This window comes from Myotis myotis, unplaced genomic scaffold, assembly GCF_014108235.1.
Source record: "Myotis myotis isolate mMyoMyo1 unplaced genomic scaffold, mMyoMyo1.p scaffold_m19_p_11, whole genome shotgun sequence".
NCBI classification, from domain to species: domain Eukaryota; kingdom Metazoa; phylum Chordata; class Mammalia; order Chiroptera; family Vespertilionidae; genus Myotis; species Myotis myotis.
In genome coordinates, this window is record NW_023416315.1 from 22,275,859 (window position 1) to 22,297,663 (window position 21,805).

Consider the following 21,805-nt stretch of genomic DNA (forward strand, 5'->3'; position numbering starts at 1 on the left):
CAGATAACCTTCGAGATCAAGTTCCAACTCCTTGGCTAGCACCGTAGAGCCTTTCATGATCTTCATCTGCTGATCTCCAAGGCGAGGCTTAGGTACCCATCCCCAACACGCCACTGCACACCTGCATGGTTTTGGGCAAGCTGTTCTTTCCACCTGGACAGCTGTCCCCACCCCACTTCCTGCTTTTTCTTCTTCGTTATCTTCTTCCTTTTATTTTCCAATTCATTGTTCAAAGTGCAACTCAGTCTCTGGAAATCCTCCGGTTCATCCACTCCATCCTCTCTGAACCGCCCCCTCCCCCCCCACCGCCCTGCCTCTGGGCAGACCTCGAGCACAGTCCCACTCACCACAGTAATTACCCGGAGGCCTCCTCCATCAGATGCTAAGCTCCTTTAGGGTAGCTTAGGCTGTCTTGTAGGACTTGAATGCCTGGCATATCCGAATGATTCTATTAATATCACTTAATGAATAAATAAATGCCCGCAGCAATGAGTGAATGAATTGCCTGCAGGAGAAAAAAAATGAGCTCAAACTTTGAAATAAAAACCTCATCCACTTGGGCTCCTGGAGGTCATGAATAGTGATAAGTTACTGAGCAGCTGGTCTAAAGTTTATCTTAATTGAACAAACCCCTTCCCGTAAGGGTGTGCCAATTAACGGCAGGCGCTGCAGGAGCAATGTTTAAGATCTATGCGAACTAACTGCTTCCCGGCGCCCTGAAGAACTCCAGAAGCACCTATTTACATAGAAATAATTGAAAATCATTCTGATAGCTCCAATAACTTGGGTCCCCGAAGACTGGTACCAGACAACAATTTGTTTGCTTCGTTGGAGTTAAAATACGGACTGAGAAGTAATAAAAAGTACACTTATTTTAAAATATTCTATCGTTGGAGGAGCCGCCCCTCCCCCACCCTGCAATTAGAAGGAATTAGTGAAGTTCCTCCGTGCTTCCAGCTACGCCCAGCACACCCAGGAAGCCAAGGTTCACCTATAATCTCTTAATTAGACGCATCCCTCACGGCGCTGCCCACCATCCTTCACAGGGATGTTGACAGCCTGTCAGCCACAGAGGACAGCTCTGCGCTCCATACCTCGAATCTTATGGATTTCCTATGAAAATTGCTTCGGCGGCAGCAGTTATTCAATTTAATAACCTTATTAAACACTTTAATGACTTTTTGGGCCTAATGACGATATCTAGTATGAAGGAAGAAGCCAGGCAGAGAATTAAAAATTTAAACTAACTGATCCCTACTGTTCTCCATGGGAAAACAGGAAATACCAGACTCCTTGAAAATCTAATCCCTATGTTCTCTTTTAATAATCACGCTTTGATTTTAATATCCTCTCTCTCCCCGCCCCCACCCCCAGTTCGACCTTTGTTCCTTCATCCACCTAACTTGTCTTTTTTTTCCTTAGCTCTGATACTGAGATGAAATTAACAATAAAAATAGCTGTATTGTACAAGGCACTGACAGGTGCCAGGCACTGTGATAACTGTTTTACACGTGTTTTGCTTTCATCTTTACAACAATCCTAAAAAGTCAGTAATATTAGCATCCCATTTTACAGATAAGAAAAACAAGGCTTCTAACACTTAAGCAACTGGCCCCAAGTCAAATGGCCAATAGGCTGAGCTAGGTTTCAAATTCAGGTTCACCTTGCTCCAAAGCCCAGCCTTGCAAACATTCTTTCTATCCAGTGGCTCTTTTAGCCACAATAAGTCCAAGTCACTTCAAATGTCACTGTAATTGCATTATTTTGGAGGGGAAAACATTATCTTCTTAGTTATTGGCTAAAACGGGGTCCCCAAACTTTTTCAACAGGGGGCCAATTCACTCAATAGTCCCAGTCACTTCAAATATCACTATAATTGCATTTTTCTGGAGGAGAAAACAGTAGAGTGTCATGCCTCTACTGTGTTCATGTATTAAAAGACTCAACATAATAGACAAATTCTCCCCAAACCCATCTATAGCTTTAATGCAAGTTCTGTAAAAACCTCAGTAAGATTTTTTTTTGAAGGCATAGATTGTAAAATTTACATGGAAAGTAAAAGCAATTCTGAAAAAGAATAAAGGGGGAAGAATTCCTGTTGCTGAGACCTATAAAAATATGCCAAACTGATTTCTGCCAAAGGTGTGAAAATAATTCAATGGAGGAGGGATAGTCTGTCAACAAGTAGTTCTAGAACAACTGGACATCCACAGACCAAAAGCGGAACCTCAACCTACTCCCAGCAAGCACCTTTCACAAAAATTCATGCAAAATGGATCACAGAGTTAAATGTAAACATAATATTTAATTTTTAAAAATTTCTTTAAAAATGATTTTTAGAGAGAGGGTAAGGGAAGAGAGAAAAACATCCATGTGAAAGTGAAACATCGATCGACTGCCTCCCCCACACCCCCCACAGGGATCCAGCCTGCAACCTGGGCATGTGCCCCAACTGGAACCGGCAACCCTTGGGTACACAGGATGATGCCCAAGCAACTGAGCCACACCAGCCAGGGCAAAACCATAAAACTTTTAGAAAGAAATATAAGAGAAAAACTTTGGGACCAGGACTAGATGAAGAGGACTTAGGCTTGAAACCACAAGGTCAACCCATATAAGAAAAAGGTGATAAGTTGGATCTCACCAAAACCAACACCTTTGCTCTGCAAAAGACCCCATGAGGAAGCTGAAGACACATTACACAGACTGAAGGAAGTTATTTTCAAATCACACATCCCTCAAAGGACTTGTATCTAGAATATGTAAAAGAATGCACAAAACATTTTTGAAAAGCAAAGAAATCAATTAGAAACTAGGCAAAACACATGAAGAAACATTTCACCAAGGAGGACAGACAGATGGCAAACAAGCACATGAAAAGATGTTCAGCATTACTAGCCATCAGGGAAATGCAAATCAACGTCACAGTGGTCCATCACTACACAGTTTGTAGTGGTATTATCACTACTGTTTATTTTAGCACTCGAGGCCCAGTGCACAAAAATTCGTGCACTTGGGGTGGGGGGTCTCTCAGCCCAGCTTCCGCCCTCTCACACTCTGGAAGCCCTCAGGGGATGTCCTACTGATGGCTCAGGCCTGTTCCCGGCTAAGCCGCAGTCTGGCCTCCCTCTGCGGAAGGTGACCAAGTGATCAGGGAAAGGCACTGCGCCCATCACCCTGCTGCTGCTGCCACTGCCGGCCTCCCTCTGTGGGAGATGACCGGATGGCCGATTAGGGAACAGAGCTGGCTGGCAAGGCCCCGCCCCACCCTCCCACATCGCCCCTCCTCTGCAGCCGCTGGTTGCTGCTGCCTCCCATCCCACCCCCCCATCGCTGTCCCCTCCCTCTGCCCGCTGGCACGTGCCTTGGTTGGCCTGGTGCCACCTGCTCACCAGCCCTGTTCCCCACCGACTGGTCATTCTGCCATTTGATCAATTTGCATATTATGCTTTTATTATATTGGATTTTGATAGTTGTATCATTTAAAATTTCTACTGTAGTCTAGCTTAAATCTTTATAGTACATAACTATGCTAACTGTAAAAACATTTACTCAGATTACCAAAAAAATGAGACAAAAGCTAACAAAGCAAAGTTTCTAGGTGTTAGTGAGCATTCATTTTTCATAGCCTCGGTGAGAATTCTCTATCACAAAAATAAAAGCTTGTTTCAATTTGTGCTCACTTTCTCAGGACATTTTTTTTCCTATTCCAATTTAAACTGAAGAGTCATTCCTTCATTCATCCATTCACACAATTGAAACATAATGAATACCAACTCTGTGCCACACCGCTGATGCTTACAGAATCTAATCAATATCTTATTCACCAGAATTCTATTCAGAACTTCCACACAACAATCTCAAAACTAAAATTTAGTGCCCCGGCCGGTGTGGCTCAGTTGGTTGGGCATCATCCCATGCACTGAAAGGTTGCCAGTTTGTTTCCTGACCAGGGCGTGCCCAAGTTTCAGGATTGAGCCCCTCGGTGGGGCATGCAGGAGGCAGCCAATAAATGTTTTGCTCTCACATCCATGTTTCTCTCTCTCTCTCTCTCTCTCTCTCTCTCTCTCTCTCTCTCTCTCTCTCAAATAAAGAAATAAGTAAATAATATATTACAAGTAATTATTGAAAAGAAAAACAAAGATGAATATTTAGCCATTTAACATACTACATTCTTTACAAATAGCAGGCTTGAAAGACAGAAGGACTGTATCAAGTAACCTTCCTTTATTTCCTAATAATCCTTCTGACACCCTAAAACACATGCTACCAGGGGTGTTACTTGCCACTTTACAGCTTGGAGTGTGTTTAGTACCACAGCCTTGCAGGTTTGAATGATGATTTTTAAGAAAGCTCTTACTACTTCGGGATAAACTGTGGATAAGGTTCAGCTAGACCTGCCTTTTACAGAACTTAGAATAGTTCATGATATTGCAAGTTTCTTTACACAAGTCATGTCCAAAATTAAGGAACTGCCTTTCTGTCCAAAATTAAGGAATTACATTAGGAGAAGTGCAACGGAAACATTCGTCTTTCGCAGGTTGAAGTAAGTGCCAACCTATGTTAAACTGCACCACGAGGACCCAATCGATGGCAAAATCCTGAGTATGGAAACCTCCACAGGACAAAAGATGCAGCTCCTTTAACAAAGAAATTGCAAAAGGGGGGAAAGGCAGAATAATCTACTTCAAGCAGTATATTAACCAAATACGGTGTGGTCCTAATTTGGGTTCTGATTAGAACAAGCACATACATTTTTTCCAACATAATCAGGAAAACTTGAACACTGCATAGTTGATGGCATGAAGGAACTGTTCATTATTTAAGGTGTGATAATGTAGTCTGTTTGTAAGAAGGGTCCGTTGTTGACATGTGTACTGAAATATTTACAGATGAAATTCCAGAACGTCCAGGCTTTGTTTCAAAATAATTCACTGTGTGGTGGCAGGAGGAAATGGGTGGGGGTGGGAGGTAGCTTGGTCATGAATTAATAATGGATTAATTATTGAAACCTTAGGTACATAAGGGTTCATTATGGTATTCTCTCTGCTTTGTGTATGTTTAAAATTTTATAATGAAAAGTTAAAATCAGGGGGGAAAAAAGAAAGGAGGAAGGAGAAATGGAGAAAAGGAAGGAGGCAGGGAGGAAGAGAGGGAAGGAAGGAGGCAGGGAGGAAGAGAGGGAGGGAGGGAGGGGGCCCCAGCAGACTGCTTTAGAAGAAGGAACAGAAATGGTACTCGAAAGTGAAAGTAAGTCATAAACATGGATCTGAAAATGTTAACCATTCATGTAACATGTATTGACACATTCACATAATGATATCCTAATACTTATTGACCTTTAAAAATAGTATTTTTTCATTAAATAAATAAAACATGTATGTGGTTAAAGATATATTTGTATTCATATATAACATTTCAAATACAGATGAGTAAACCATGAAAATGAAGTCCTGCCCTACCCGGTTTGGCTCAGTGGATAGAGCGTCGCCTCCAGACTGAAGGGTCCCGGGTTCGATTCCTGTCAAGGGCACATGCCCAGGTTGTGGGCTTGATCCCCCGTAGGGGACGTGCAGGAGGCAGCCAATCAATGATTTTTATCACTGATGTTTCTATCTCTGTCTCCCTCTCCCTTCTTCTCTGAAATCAATAAAAATATATTTTTTTAAAAAAAAGAAAGAAAAGAAAATGAAGTCCTCCTACTGGGCCCTCAGTTTCTTATGTACATACTTAGGATTTTTATACATTTTTGGCATATATGTATATGTAAAATGTTTAACACAAATGGAATATGCTATAAATACTGTTTTGTACCTTGCTTTAGTCACTGCACAACCTTTTACAATTCTTTATATTTGATCATATATAATAAAATGTTGTTTTAAACAGTTTGCTTCAGAACTGTTTTAGACGCACAGAAAAATTGTGACGATAGTAGAGAATTCCCACATACCCCACTTCCAGTTTCCCCTGTTATGATATCACATCTGATAGGCAGGGAGGGAGAACAACAAATTTCGTTTCAGGGAGTGGGAGAGTGTTTTGTCTTGTCTTGTCACTTCCCTTCAAAGTCCCCGGCATCACAGGACACCAGGTGGAAGCCTGCTTATGGGATATTCTTTAATGATATTCATTGGTTGTAGCTCAGTCATTTTCTAATCAGTTTCCCGATATCAAAACCATGCTTTCCTCGTGCAGGTCTCAAATGTTACCATCACTCAGCAGAATGTACCGGGAAGAGGTGCATGTCAAGCCTGGAGCCAGCACACCCAACACAGAAACACGTCCCTCCCACCTGTCCCCGCAGGGCCTGTCTCCTCCCTCAGGCAGGGTCCTCAGGTGCCTGGAACTCTCCGGCCACCGGGGTCTGCTCCACTCCGGGATCCGCTGCTGGAGAGCTGGCGGATTTAATGCCACGAAGGTGTCAGTAACTGACAACTGCCATTGTGTTCAGTATGAAGTATATATAGACCCTTTGGAGAAGAAAAAAACAAACCCTTTCCTAACGGTATAAATCTCTAGAGTCTAGAGGTAGACTTGAGCAATTGTGATCCAGGAGAGCAGAGGAGATCCACACACAAGGAGCAGCACACACCCTTCCCGTCGCCTCACTGCGGTAGAACTGTCTTTTAAACATAAGATATTTTTAAATGTTTTTATTGATTTCTTTTTCTAATACACATTTTTATTGATTTCAGAGAGGAAGGGAGATGGAGAGAGAGATAGAAACATCAATGATGAGAGAGAATCATTGATGGGCTGCCTCCTGCACGCCCCCTACTGGGGATCGAGCCCACAACCCAGGCATGTGCCCTGACCGGGAATCGAACCCTGACCTCCTGGTCCATAGGTTGACGCTCAACCGCTGAGCCAGGCGGGCTAGGCAAGAATTCTGTCATTGTGAAATAAATAAAGCATGTAGGCGGTTAAAGATATATTTATAAGATTTTTTTCATTGTCCGTCCCCTTTACAGCAAGTGAGCCCTGGGCAGAGGAACGAATGCCCTGCCTTGGAGGGGCCAGCACGTCAGACTCGATGACACAGACGGTGCAGCAGGAGGGAGCTGCCCATGAACCCCTCACAGGAGGGAGCTGCACCCCTCACAGAGCGTGCGCGCCACGTGCTGGAGGCTCGGGTCTCAGTGACGCAGGAAAACCAAACGCTCCCTCTGGACACCAGACTATACAAGGAACAAGAATGCCTGACTCCACGAAAGATGCTGTCTGGGACGTGTTCCCTGTCACAGCCACCTGCCTTTTCATTAGGATTCTGGGTTCTGTCTCATTAAACAGAAGGGTTGATTCAGTTGGGTCCACCTAATTATTCTTATTAAAATATGTAACCATAATATTTTAATTGTAAATTAAAGCTGCATGCATGAACGAATCTGAATTCATTTTCATTTCACAATGGCCCAATGCCAAGGCCATTTTTATGGGGAAGATCCATCAGCTTGGATACTGCTCTCCTGGGAATTCAAACCCATGTGCACACGGAACGCGTTTAACTAACAAGGGAGACTCGCACTCCCTGTTCTCCTCTCTCTAGATTTATTACAGTAATAAAGCTATTTTATCATGAGAGACTGCATTTGGTTTCCCACCCACCCCCCATCTTTACAAAAAAAATTACCAAACTTCTAGGCTGGCATTACCGGTTAGGTAGAAGAACGGTGTCACTCGGGCTGTTTGAATCTTGAACGAGGATGGTACAAAGCTCTCAATTCACATGCCAGCCTCATGATTAATTAGTACAGTCTGCTGTGGGTGCCGTGAGCTCACACACACACTGCCCCTTGGTCGAGATTCAAGAACAATCAGTGGTATTGCATCCAGTCCTTCCATATGCAGTTAGGTGGGACCTGAATTATTTTCCGCTGAACAACCAACCAGCCACAAGGATATTCAAAGGCTCAGCCAAAACCTCCCCCACTTCTAACTGGTAAGGAGGACAGGGAGCTGCTGGGGTAGGCGGGGAGATAAAAATACCTTTATAATTGAGGCTTTCGGAACGCCTCTTCTTGACTTCTAAGCTTAGTCAGACAACCTGGTGTGCAGTCTGGGGGAAAGATTGTTCCAGGGGGTGGGGAAACATCTGTGAGAGCCCAGGGCCCAGAGTGCAGAGCAGGCAACACCCAACAAGCTCTGAGCTGAGGAGTGAGAAGTGCAAAGGGGGTGGGGGGAGGGGCAGAAGATGAGCCTGGAGAAGGAAGCAGGGTCAGATCATAAAAGGCCTTAGCAACCTCATATAGGAGTTTTGACTTTGCTCTAAGAGTGAAGCATTAGAAGCCAGATCATTCTGGCCACACGTAAAATCCATTTTGTATGGATTGATAAGTGATGAACGTATATTACAGAACATCCAGAATCTAGCCTTGTGGGGTTATTTCTTGGTGAGGGACTTAAGTAAATTTCTAAGTATTATACCTCTTTCTCCCTACAGTATATTTTCTTTTTTTAAAATATGTTTTTATTGATTTCAGACAGGAAGGGAGAGGGACAGAGATAGAAACAACAATGATGAGAAAGAATCACTGATTGGTTGCCTCCCGCACAGCCCCTTCTGGGGACTGAGCCTGCAGCCTGGGCATATGCTCTGATCAGGACTCGAACTGTGACTTCATGGTTCATAAGTAGAGGCACTAACTCTGAGCCACACCGGCCAGTCTACAGTACTTTTTTCCTTTTCAGCTGAAGGACTCTCCAGTTTAAAATTCCTTAATGCTATAATATTACTAGTGGCCCGGTGAACGGATTCATGCATATTGAAAGGAAATTAATTAGAAGAAATATTTTAATATCGCTATTTGCCCTTTCTTTATAATAGAAGTGTCAGAGATGAAAGAAAATTAGTAAAATGCATATGAAAATATATAAATTGATTAATAAACAATAACATGATATAACAATAAAGACATGATATAAAAACAACAAAAACATGATATAAAAACAACATTGGTAAAAAAACACAATGACTAATAAATTGATTAAACTTATTATAATATCTCCCTGTATACCACATTAAGAATAATCACTTTCAGAGTGCTTGACTAATTTCCCTTGTGATGAAGTATTCACAACTTTAACTTTAACATCACATGCTCTTCAAACTCGAGAAAAAGCAACATATAACTGACCATGTCTGAAAACAGGTTCAGGTAGGAATATTCCTACTTTGTCTAGATTGGCACCAGCAAGAGCTTTATATGTATCTCGCATGCGTGAGTCAACATTTATTTTTAAATTGCCAGTGTGCGTCATATGTACCAGCTGGTCGGATGGTTGGATGGATGGTCAGTCACTTAGCCTTTTATATATATAGATTACATAGTTATTTATAATAAAGGACGTTTATAAGGTCAATAAAATGCTTTATGTAATTGGTTAAAATTTGTGTCTCATTTCTATTCATTGAACCGCGTTCATAATAAAAATCAAGTGTTACAACCAACACACACGCCCAGAAGTCAGCGGTTCAATTCTAGGTCAGGACACATTCCCAGGTGGCAGGCTCCTCCCCCCCAGTAGGGGTGTGTGCAAGGGGCAGCTGATCAATGTTTCTCTCTCTTTCTCTCTCTTTTGCTCTCTCTCCCCCCTCCCTCTTCCTTCCTCTCTTGCTAAAATTCAATAAAAACATATTTTAAAAATAATAATTACATTTGCCTTTGGAATAGTGCTGGAGAAGGCCACGACCCTGCTCCCTTGGCACAGCCTGCCCAGTGGTCAGGCCAGGTGGAGAGTGAGGAAACACTGACCCAAAGGGAGGTCTGGCCTCTGCCCTCGGCTCCTGGGTGGTGCCCTCTAGGCCCCTGCAATGTCCTGCCTGAAAGGAGTGTTCTGGCCTTTGGTCACTGGACACCCTGAAGGCGCTTAGGTTATGACCTCTAAAGGAACTGGAGACTAAAGGTGTGAACTTGACCCCCGGAGGAGAGGAGACTAAAGGTCAACTACACAGTAAACACTGAGCCCAATAAAAGCTCTGGACACCAAGGCTGGGTGAGCTCCCTGGTGCACACTGTCACACACAGACGCCAGGAAGGTGACTCCATCCGAGAGGACAGCAGGAACTCCGCATCTGGACCCCTCCCCGCCTTTGCCCTACGTGTCTCTTCCTCGGACGGTTCCATTGGTATCCGTTCCCTGTAAAACACCGTAACCGTGGGTGTAATCGCTCTCAGCGGGTTCCGTGAGTTCTTCCTGTGAATTATCTAATCTGAGGGTGTCTGGGGAACCCTGGACCTTACAACTGGTGTTAGAGGTGAGGGCAGTCGTGTGGGGCCTTGCAGATTGGCCAACTGCACAGAGAAGGTATTTCCTGACCCAGCAGCTTGGCCCAGTATTGTGTAGAGAGGAACAGGGAAAGTATGCCTGGCCTGGTAAGTTGGGGGCCTGACAGGAAAGGGGCACAGGTGCCTTCTGCTAAAAGCATCTATACCCTGATCCAAGTGGTGGTTACACAGGTGTAAACACAAGAAAAACTCCACTGAGCTGTACACATAAGATCAGGGCATTTTATGCATTTTATGCATTTTACTGGGCATGTGTTAGACCCAATTTTAAAAAGTTAAAAAACAAACAGACATCGCCTTTGAAAATGGGGGAGCCCAGCCTGGAATTAAAGGGTGAAGTGGGCTGGACTATTGAGGAGAACCTGAACCCAAGGGAAGGGCTGTCTGAGATCTAGCAAAGAAGTTTGTGGATGGATTCCCTGAAGTGGATTGTTTGGTGCTTTAAATTTGGACAAGGGGAACTAAGGGCCATGTGGTTGTGTGACTATGTGTGACTGTGCCTGGAGGGTGGGGGGAGGTCTGTGTGACTGTGTGTGACTGTGCCTGGAGGGTGGGGGGAGGTCTGTGTGCGTGTGTGTGACTGTGCCTGGAGGGTGGGGGGAGGTCTGTGTGCGTGTGTGTGACTGTGGGGGGGGGTCTGCATGCATGTGTGTGACTGGGTCTGTGTGCATGTGTGTCTGTGTGGGTGTTTGTATGCGTGTGTGTGACTGTGTGCGCCCATGTGTGTGCTTGTGTGTTGGTGTGGGTGTGTGTCTGTGTGCGGCTTTTCAGTTTCATTAGGCTCACAAAGTGATGATGTGTGTGGTACACAGGAGGCAAGGTAGGACAAACAGGTACGTCTGAGGGACAGCCACTCAGCAAAGGGCTGGTGTGGCGGTGGTCCTACGCTCCTCCTAGTTGAACGGGAGCTCAGGAAGCTGGGACTGGAGGCCTGAGAGCCAGGCTGGTTTTGGGAAGGGACAGCCTTCCCTGCTTAGGTGGCACCAAGCCAAGAGATCCGAGAGGTGGCAAGCAGGGCAAAACTGAAAGTAATGGCAGACAGTCGCCCTGGGCTATTACCAGAGGTGGGGGAACTCGGGGATGAGGCAACAGAGGAGAAAACCGACAGAGCAGGCTGGGGGGAGCTGTTCCAGCAAAGGTGGAGGCAGAGTCTGGAGAATTCTGAGTCATGGAAAAGATACTTAAACAAGAGTTTGGGGAGGTGGAGAGCGAGAAACCACTCAGACCCTGGAACCAAAGAATGAGGGTCGGGGAGGCACCACTGCTGGCAGGGGCAGGGGGTCGTGCTCAATCCTTAGCCCTCCCCTAGGAAGCCCGACAGGATCTTGACCTTGACTCTCCACCCCAGAGCTATGGTGAGTGGTGAAGAACCACCCAGCAGCAACACAACACGCACGGATTATTTACTTTCGGATTTGTGGTGACATACCTCTTTCTGTTCTTCTGGAAGCATCTTCAGCATTACAGGATGGATCTGAAAAATAAGATGCCAGCACTCGGTGACGTGGAACCTGGAGCAGAGAGGCCCCTCAGAGCCGCCACCCAAATCCCCCCAGAGCCTGCCCAGCGCAGTCTCTGGAAAGGACACCTCTGCCGCTCTCCCCCCTCTACCCCCGTCCCCCGCCCCGTCTGCTGCTGACCAGGACCTCAGTCCACACTGGGGATGGGGAGTTTGGGACGTGGCAAGTCCAAGGCAGCTGGATGATGACAGGCCCTCAAAGTGGACAGTGAGGCAGAGCTAGGCTGGAGTTGTGGCCTTGGTACTTTGAGGAGGCTGGAGACATGGGGTGCAGAGGGGCCCTGAGAAGGCTGGAGACGTAGGGTGTGGAGGGACCCTAAGGGACAAGGGGAAGCTGATTGGCAGTGAGATGGAGAGAAGGGAAAAGATGTCCAGAGAGACCCACATCCGAGAGCAGCCCTGACGGTTTTGCCAGCAACCCAACCTTTCAAGGAACAGGTCATTCCTGTGACATCTAAACTACTCCAGGGTTCAGATAACAGATGGTGTGGCCTCACGAGAGACGAAGGTCAGGACCTGGATTCCGACCTTCCAGTCAGAGTCAGCCTCTCAGCTGAATCCAGGCCCTGCACGTCCTGGGTTTGTCTATTGTTCTTTAAACCCCCATTTATTACAAAAGGTCGTTGGAGCTAGCATCTGCTCCCTAAAAAAAATAAAATAAAATAAAATAAAAAAATTGAAATCCCCAACCCCATGCATGGTCTATATTCTTACAACCAAAAGGCGGCTATGGCTACCTGGTCACCATTTGCCTTTATTTTGATCACAGTACTTAGTCTGACTCCATTGTTCAGATAATTATTATCACCCACAAATATTTCCATCTCTACTAATGTCCCTGGCGCTGTCAGGAACATGAAGAACAGGAGCTCCGGCCTCCAGTCCACGTGGTGTCAGGGAGGAGAAGACCCACAGCAGACGGAGGAAAGGAACTCCCGCGGAGGTGAGAGAAGCCCACCGTGAGCAGCAGGCGGGTTCCCAGGGGGAATGGAGTTCCTTTCACCTGAGAGGGCAGGACCCACAGAGAAGGCAGGGGAGAATGAGAGAAAGTCGATGTTCACGAAAAGAAGAGGAACAGAGGTGTGGCGACGGCACGCACAGAGGAGGGAGAAAAGCACAATGGACAATGAAGAGATGGTGACCAGGCCAGGTCAGCTAAGGGAAAGGTTCCTGGAGCGTGGAGTGGGCTGAATTGTTGCCACCAAAAAGGTATATCCCTGTCCTCTGGGACCTGTGAAAGTGATCTTATTTGGGAAAAGGGTCTCTGCAGTGGGCGGGCTCTAAATCCAACAACAAATGTCCTTATAAAACACAGAAGAGGAGAAAACACCCACACACAGAGGAGACGGCACGTGAAGATGGAGTCAGCAACTGGACTGATGAACACCTGGAGCTACCAGAAGCTGGAAGAGGCGAGAAGGATCCTCCCACCCAGCCGGTTGAGCACTGACCTGTAGACCAGGAGGTCACAGTTCAATTCCCAGTTGGGGCACATGCTCAGGTTGTGGGCTCGATCCCCAGTGGGGGGCATGCAGGTGATCAATGATTCTCTCTTATCATTGATGTTTCTCTCTCTCCCTCTCCCAAACCAATAAATATAAATATATATAATTTTTTTTTTAAAGAAGGATCCTCCCCTAGAACCTATAGAGCAGTGGTTCTCAACCTTCCTAATGCTGTGACCCTTTAATACAGTTCCTCATACTGTGGTGACCCCCAACCATAAAATTATTTTCGTTGCTATTTCATAACTGTAATTTTGCTACTGTTATGAATTGTAATGTAAATATCTGATATGCAGGATGTATTTTCATTGTTACAAATTGAACATAATTAAAGCATAGTGATTAATCACAAAAACAATATGTAATTATATATATATATGCTTTCCAATGGTCTTAGGCGACCCCTGTGAAAGGGTCGTTTGACCCCCAAAGGGGTCGCGACCCACAGGTTGAGAACCGCTGCTATAGAGGGAGCACATCCTGCCAACACCTTGCTTTCAGATTTCTGGCCTCCAGAATGATGAGAATAAATTTCTGTTGTTTACAGGCACCAAATTTGTGGTAATTTCTCATTGCAGCCACAGGACACAATACAAAGGTTTGTGGTTATCTATGTATATAAAAGGCTAATCTGCTAAGTGTCCAACCATCTGGGTAATACGTCACGTAGCAACTCCCGGCTTCCTCTCCCTAGTAACGACTAGCCTCCTTGCAGTTTCTTCAGCCCAGGAACACAACTTGCTTTATAGTCAGGTGCAAATATTTCACATTTAACCAAATGTCTGTGAAGCGTTTTCCCGTGCCTCATCTCATTTGATCCTCACAGAAGTCCTGGAGTAGGTAGATAGGAGACTCAGTAGAATCCTATTTTCTTTTCATTAGCCGGAAAATGGAGATTTAGAAAGTTTAGAAACTTGGCCCGACTGAAAAGAAGTAAGAAATGGTGGGCCTTGAAAATGACTTCAGGTTTTCTCACTGCACAGAATAGTCGAACACTGCTGCAGTTTAATATTTTACCCTTTGTTCTCCCTGCGTGATCTACAATAATAATCCACTTCGTGTTGATATTTATTATTGCTGTGTTGCTGACTATTACCTGAAAGAGAAGTTGGGGTGCTTCACTGGCTATAAAAAGCTTAGCGACATCAGAGAGCAGGTATAATTACACAAGTTTATTCTATGTATATAAAATGCTAAGTTGACTCACGCACGTGCGATACATATAAAGCTCTCACTGGCGCCAATCACACGTATGTCATTGTCGCTCATTGGTTGACACTTCTATTATAGAGAAAGGGCAAATAACAATATTAAAATATTTCTTCTAATTAATTTCCTTTCAATGTGTACAAATCTATGCACCAGGCCACTAGTTAGATTAGGAAAATAGGCTGGTGTCATAACTGGGAAGGAGGGAATTCACTCATTCACTCATGCATTCACTCAGTAAACAGCTATAAAGCTCCTAGATGTACCATGTACTGGACTAGGAGCGGGACACCCAGTGGAGTATAGAGCAGACTTGGAGCTTATGAGATGACTTCATAATTATAATGCGGAGATGATATGAAAGGAAAGGACACCCTATATAAGAATGGAGGGAACATGGGGGAGGAGCATTGGCTGGGAAGGTTTTACTGAGAAAGTGGCATTTAAGCTGAGGCCTGAAGGATGGTGTAATTTAGCAAGAAATGCAGAAGGAGAAAGACACTGTAAGCAGAGAGGCTGTCATGTGCAAAGGGGCAGAGGGAGAGAGGAGCTGCTCGAGAGTTCAGGTTATTGAAAGGATTCCTGTGTCAAATGAAAGTGAGACCCCGGGTTGCATCCATCTCAGAATCTGGCCATGGTCCCTAACACACACCATCCTGCTCCACACAGCTGTACCTCTGTCCAGGTGAGTCCTCTACCCTCATGCCTCCGCCCCTTCCAGATCCCCTGCAAACTCCCACTCCTCTTCCACGATTCTGCTCAGATATCGCTTCCCCTCTCCTGCCCCACTCTTTGTCCCCATTACCCAGCATGCTATGCAGTCCCGTTAACGTTAACCTCGCTTGCATCATAACATTTGTATATTTGGTCTCTCCAACTGTCAAGCCTATATCTGTTTCCTTGTAACTTCACAAGGATCTGTCGAGGGAGGTTTGAGTGTCCAGAAGAAGTAAGTTTCCTAAGATCACAAAGGAGAGAGCTCAAGTCCAGTTCAACTCAAACCAGTCTGCTTTCCAGCCCTGTCCTTCCATTGCCCAAGGCTGCTGCCATGACTGTGTGATAGGAACCGACAGTTCAGAGTTTGGGTCTTAATTCTCTCCAAAGGGCTTGAGCTTTTTCTACCCTACTAGGGTGTTGGCCACCCTGAGATGCTACAGACCAAGTCAAATTGTGAAAGTAGGAAGCTGAAAAGTTTAAGCCAGTCCCAAAACATCCCAGAGACCCACACTGCCAACCTTACATATCTTAAATCTGGATAGTGGGATGGATGGCTGGTTGGAGGGAGAAATCCTTTTATTTTTTTTACTCCATATATATCCATATTGTTTGAATTTTCCCAGCTCACACAATTAATTTTATACATTTTGAAGTAACAATTATCTAAAATAAATTAAACACCACAGTTCTATCAGAAGAAATAGTGACTCTAACATAAATCATGGAAGATTTTTATTTCATGTAAAAATAAAAGCAAATTCAGATGCATGAGGAGAGCATAAAATGATGTTTGGTACTGGGCCTTGCCGTGGCAACTACTGATGGGGACAGGAAATTAAATGATAGCACAATAGTGATGAATTGAGATAAAAGGTCAACTGTTATAATTTGGCAAACCAAAACTGCTCACCAGAAATCGCCCCCTGAAAAACTATGCCTTCCTGGTGGGTTGTAAAATTTTAGATTTGTTTAGATTTGCCTAGCCCATGTATCTGGAAGAATTCTTGCCTCACTGGAAGACTTTTAGGCCAGTGAGTATGGAAATCTGCCTCCAGGTGACCATCAAAAGGCTGTCCCTAGAGCATTTTATCTCCCACCACCCCTGGGGGACCACGCACACCTGGACAGGTCACCCACTGCAATCCATTCTCCTTCCCAATTACTTTTCTCCAAGAATTATTAGATCTCACACCATTCCAGTCGACGGGGATGGTTTCTCACACCTGTTGTTCAGGTTGGAGTTGGGTACCCACAGGCCACGGGTGTGTGAGCACTGGGAAACACAGCAGCTATGGAAACGCCCCCGAGAGACTCAATGTGTGTCTTCACAATCCCATTACCACCAAAAGAGTGTGATTTGCCAAAACCAAAAACTGCCTCCATTCCCACCTTGGAATATTTTTCTTCTATAAAATACAAAATATCTGTGAAACAAAGTTAAAATTGTATAGAGCAGGGATCTGCAATGTTTTTCTATAAAGGGACGGCCAATATTTGAGGCTTGGCAGGTCATATGGTCTCTGTTGAAACTACTCACGTCTGCGGTTTACAGTGAGAAAACACCCACAGAGGAGTAGTAATCAAATGAACAGGGCTGTGTTCCAGTAAAACTTTATCTACAAAAACAGGTGGCAGTAGTTTGCAGGCCCTACCTATGGAACATGAAATATTGTGCTTTCAATTCTATATATATAAAGCCCCTTATTAGATCAACAGGAAAAACCCCTGCAAAGCTAAACGTGGTCTGAATACTATGGGCGGCCTCCTCTCTGAGAAGCAACCTACTGACAGCGTTTGTAGACTCTGTGTGTGGGTGGAGTGAGAAAGGACTGCATACTTTTCCAATGGTGAAATAAGGAATAACAAGTATGGTTTATATTATTCTTTAAAATGAAAATAAAGGAGAGGTGTTAAGTAGCATAGTTTTGGGTTTTCCTACCATCCCAGGTCAAAGGCTGATTAACCCAACAAGCTTGATAATCATGAAATGAGATCTGAATAGACATCAATGCCACAAGGATATCCTAAACAGAACAAAACTGGTTTTAGCAAAAGTCTGCAGTTACTGACCTACTGTAATATACAATTTCATAAACCACATAGGCATGTTTTTCTGTATTTCCAACATAGAGGCCAAGAGAAATCTCATGTGCTCCTAGAAGACAATGCAGGTGGATTCACAACTAGCCTCAGGAGAGACAGGGCCTTTCTAAGAGTGAGGAGAGAGAAGGGTATTTTATAAGGAAACTAGAGGCCCGTTGCACAAAGAGATTCGTACAATAGGCCTTCCATTCCCCTGGCTGCCGGCACCCATTTTCCTCTGGCACCCGGGACCCAGGCCTTCGCTCCAGCCGGAGCCTTCAGTCTTCACTACTCTGCCGCTTCGAGCCTATGTATGCAAATTACCCGCCATCTTTGTTGGGTTAATTTGCATACTCTGATTGGCTGGTGAGCATAGCGGAGGGACGGTCAATTTACATGTTTGTCTATTATTAGGTAAGATAACTTGTGTATCTTTTTTTTGCTGTGTCAGAAGGAATAGTCAACTCTTCAACAAAATAGTCTTCTGGCTTCTGGAGGTGTGGCCAGGTTCCAAGAGCTTAAGGTGGAGACAGGCTTGAAAGCTGGTGTAAAACATGATAGAATACTCAGAATTGAAGGAAATAAGCCACAAAAAGCAGATGTGGGAGAGAGGAGCTAGCCACCAGACCAGCCAAGCAGGTAATACTGGACTTCCTAACTTGTGCTGTGACATCCTCTCCTCAAAACAATCCTAACTCCAAGATCAAATCTAAAAATATTTTCTACTGTTCCCAAATGGTCTCCTTCCTTTTTTGAGCTATTAAGGTTCTCCTGATTAGTGACTCATCTGGGCTATCCATTTTCCTCTTTTAGAAAAGCAGATAAATCTCAGAAGTTAGGGGAGAGGGTATTACTAATTTAAATATTAATGTGACTTATCCAGTCAAATTGCATTCCTATTAACCTAGCGCTATCTACCTTCAACTACTCACTCCCCTCCCCCAAGCCCTCACCACCTGGAGTTTTGATTAGAATGGGAAAGAGGGAAAATCACTGATACTTGAGTACAGCATTCTTGGCAGGCTGAGGTATCCCTTGGTGCCCAGTCACAGAAAATGCCCTGATCTTTCTCCCCTGTCAACAACTGGAGATGTTTTTCAACTTCCCGTTCACTCTACCCATTTACCTGGTAAGAGGACTTTGCAGAAGTACTACCACCATGACTTCTCATCAAAATGCCACCTGCAGAATGGCATGAAAAGAATAAAATACCTAGAATTAAATTTAATAAAGAAGTGTAAAAATATACTCTGAAAACTACAAAACATTGTTGAAAGAAATTAAAGATCTAAATAAGTCCTGGACAGTGTGACTCAGTTGGTTGGAGAATATCCCATAAACCAAAAGGCTGTGGGTTCAGTTCCCAATCAGTGCACATACCTAGGTTGTGGGATCATTCCTGGTGGGGGTGCTTAAAAGAGGCAACCAGTAGATTTTTCTCTTCTCTTCTCCTTCTCCTCCTCCTCCTCCTCCTCTTCCTCCTCCTCCTCCTCCTCCTCCTCCTCCTCCTCCTCCTCCTCCTCCTCCTCTTCCTCCTTCCTTCCTTCCTCTCTCTCTCTCTCTCTCTCTCTCTCTCTCTCCCCCCTCCCACCCCCAATCCTCTTTCTCTAAAAATAAATAAACATATCCTCTGGTGAGGATTTTTTAAAAAACTATTAAAGATCTAAATAAGTGGAAAAAGGTCACATGTTCATAGATTAGAAGACTTTGTTGAGATGGCAATTCTCCCTAAACTGATCTACAGACTTGATGCAATCTCTATCAGAATACCAGCTGACCTCTTTGTGCAAATTGACAAGCTGATTCTAAAATTCATATCTACCTAAAAGCAACCCAGAACAGCCAAAACAATCCTGAAAATGAAGAACAAAGTAGAAGGACTCCCACTTCCTGATTTCAAAACTTACTACAAAGCAACAATACTCAAGACAGTGTGCAATTGGCATAAGGATAAACAAATAGGTCAATAGAATAGAACTGAGAGTCCAGAAATAAGCCCATATCTCTATGGGCAACTGATTTTCAACACAGGTGCCAAAACCATTCAATGGGAAAATAATCGTTTTTTCAATAAATGGTGCTGGGACAAGTGGATAGCCACATGCAAAAGAGTGAAGTTGGACCCCTACCTTATACCATATATGTAAAAGTTAACTCAAAATGAATCGAACACCTAAACATAAAAACAAAAACTGTGAAACTCTTAAAAGAATACAGGCCTTTATATTTAGCAAACAATTCTTAGATATAACACCAAAGGCATGAGTAAAAAAAGAAAAAATAGATAATTAGACTTCATGAAAATTAAAAATTTCGTGTTTCAAAGGATACCATCAAGAATGTGAAAAGACAATGCACAGAATGGGAGTAGATATTTGCAGATCCTATATCTGATAAGAGACTTGAATATAGAAAGAACTCTTACAACTCAATAACAAAAAGACTTCAGGACCTAATGTATAATATGGTGACTATAGTTAATAATACTGTACTGTAAAATTGAAATTTTCTAAGTGAGTAGAACCTAAATATTCTCACTAAAAACAAATAAAAAGGAGAATAAGTGGGGTAATGGATGTGTTAATTTTATGGGGGAATCCTTTCACAATGTATACATATCTCAAATCATCACATTGTACATTTTGCCAGTTACACCTCAATCAAGCTGTAATAGGCAGTTAGACATGAGCAGAGCAAGGACGAGGGCCAGGTACAGAAGGTCACCAGGGCAGAAAGCCCCGGATGCCTAGCAAGGGGCAAAACTGGGAAAACAAGGACCTCGCCTCTAGCCCATTGTTGGTCACGCGGTTTAGACCCCCTGACCTTTACCTCCCTAAGGATAACTTCTAGACCTCAGTTGTATTTCAGCTCCAGGCCCAGGAAAGCTGCAAAACCAGACAAGTGACACTGTGGCTGCCTCAGGACCAGCTTCATTGACTAATGACACCCCCATCCCTCACCGCCCTGGTGCTGACCAATCAGCAGAGACCATGACTCTGAAAGAGCACAGCGGAAAAGCTAATGAATATTCTATTGAGACCCTCTGCTGAGACCTTCCCGTAAGATTTCCACCTGCAAGAGAGAGAAATGCCCTCAATGCAAAGGACCCAGTGTGCATTCTCCCTCAGCAGAGCACGCCCATGCCATTCCCTTCCCCCTAGTCTTCCCTCTAAGGGACCCCACGAGACTTGCAACCAGGGGAGCGATGGGCAGCAGCAGCTCATCCCAGGCTAAACCCCCTGAACCTGTCTCCAGGGTCTTTTTCTCTGGCTTCCCAGTGAGCCAAAGCATCCCAGCCTAGGCTCTCCTGTTGCTGCTTCTATGCCAAGCCCTTCCTAGTTTCACTGTCCTAAGTGTATTCTTATTGCAGCCAATAAATTCTTGCTTGCTTTGCTGCACTTTGTCTCTTGATTGAAATATTTCCTTCAAGAAGACAAGAACCAAGGTCTCTTTGTCCTGCTGGCAACAAAGGTATAATAATAAATAATAATAATAACTAATAATAATAATGGCTACTAACTCAATTCAAAAGTAGGAAAAGGATCCTGAATAGACATTCCTCCAAGGAAGATTTACAAATGGCACATGAAAAGATGTTCAACCTCATTAGTCATCAAGGGAAAGCAAATGCACCAATCTCCTTCTCCATCTTCAAAGCCAGCAACATATCATCACTTCCTCTCTCTGACCTTTCATCTCTCTGACCCTTCTTTTGCGGCCGCATCTCCCTCTGACCACAGCCAGGAAAGGTCCTCTGCTTTTAGGGACCCAGTGATTAGACTGAGCCCAGCTGGCAACCCAGCATAACCTCCCCATCTCTAGGCCCTTAACTTAACCACATTTGCAAAGTCCTTTTCACCATCTAAGAAAACATGTCCACCGGTTCTGGGGATTAGGGCTCAGGCACCTTTGGGGGCCATTATTCTGCCTACCACAATCTTTGTATATAAACCTTGAACACAGTGGTCTCCTGACAACTATAGAACTGAATCCCCATCATAGTTCATCTGCACCAGCCCCTTCCACTGGCCTCTGATCATCCTGTGTCCCCAAATTGCCCAAGAGCTCTTTGAAGGACTGTCTCCCCTTTCAATAGTCCTGAATTGTGACAGTGATTGTGCATGGTGGATGTCTCATAATCTGAGGAAATCAAGCAAAATTTGTTTTATATTTTATTATTAATTTTTAAAATGTAACACCTATTACAAAATAAAATAATACAAAAGGGTATAAAATAAAAATTGCCTCTTTCCTCTACCTCCTAGTCATTTCTTTTATCCTTCCAAAGACATTCTATGCATATGCAAGTATATACACATATTTATTATTTGTCCCCCTCCTTTTCTGTAAATAGTAGTATCACACACAGTCCTTCCTATGCCTCACTCTTTTTTTTTAAATATATTTTTTATTGATTTCAGAGAGGAAAGGAAAGGGAGAGAGAGATGGGAACATCAATGATGAGCGAGATCATTGACTGGCTG

The 21,805-nt window shown here is 44.1% G+C and overlaps 1 protein-coding gene across 8 annotated transcripts in view; it reads right to left on the reverse strand.

Moving 5' to 3' along the window:
• SNX10 (sorting nexin 10) overlaps positions 1–21,805 on the reverse strand; it is a 61,592-nt gene that overhangs the window by 20,691 nt on the left and 19,096 nt on the right. For 2 of the 8 annotated variants that reach the window (XM_036327822.1, XM_036327828.1), the window contains exon 2: positions 11,719–11,763. In XM_036327822.1, the coding sequence (XP_036183715.1) occupies positions 11,719–11,751 (33 nt within the window). In that variant the 5' untranslated portion in view covers positions 11,752–11,763. Of the gene's footprint in view, positions 1–347; positions 503–11,718; positions 11,764–11,929; positions 12,125–18,447; positions 18,534–21,805 lie in introns of those variants that run through there. The other 6 variants (XM_036327823.1, XM_036327824.1, XM_036327820.1 and 3 more) reach the window with 6 other exon arrangements.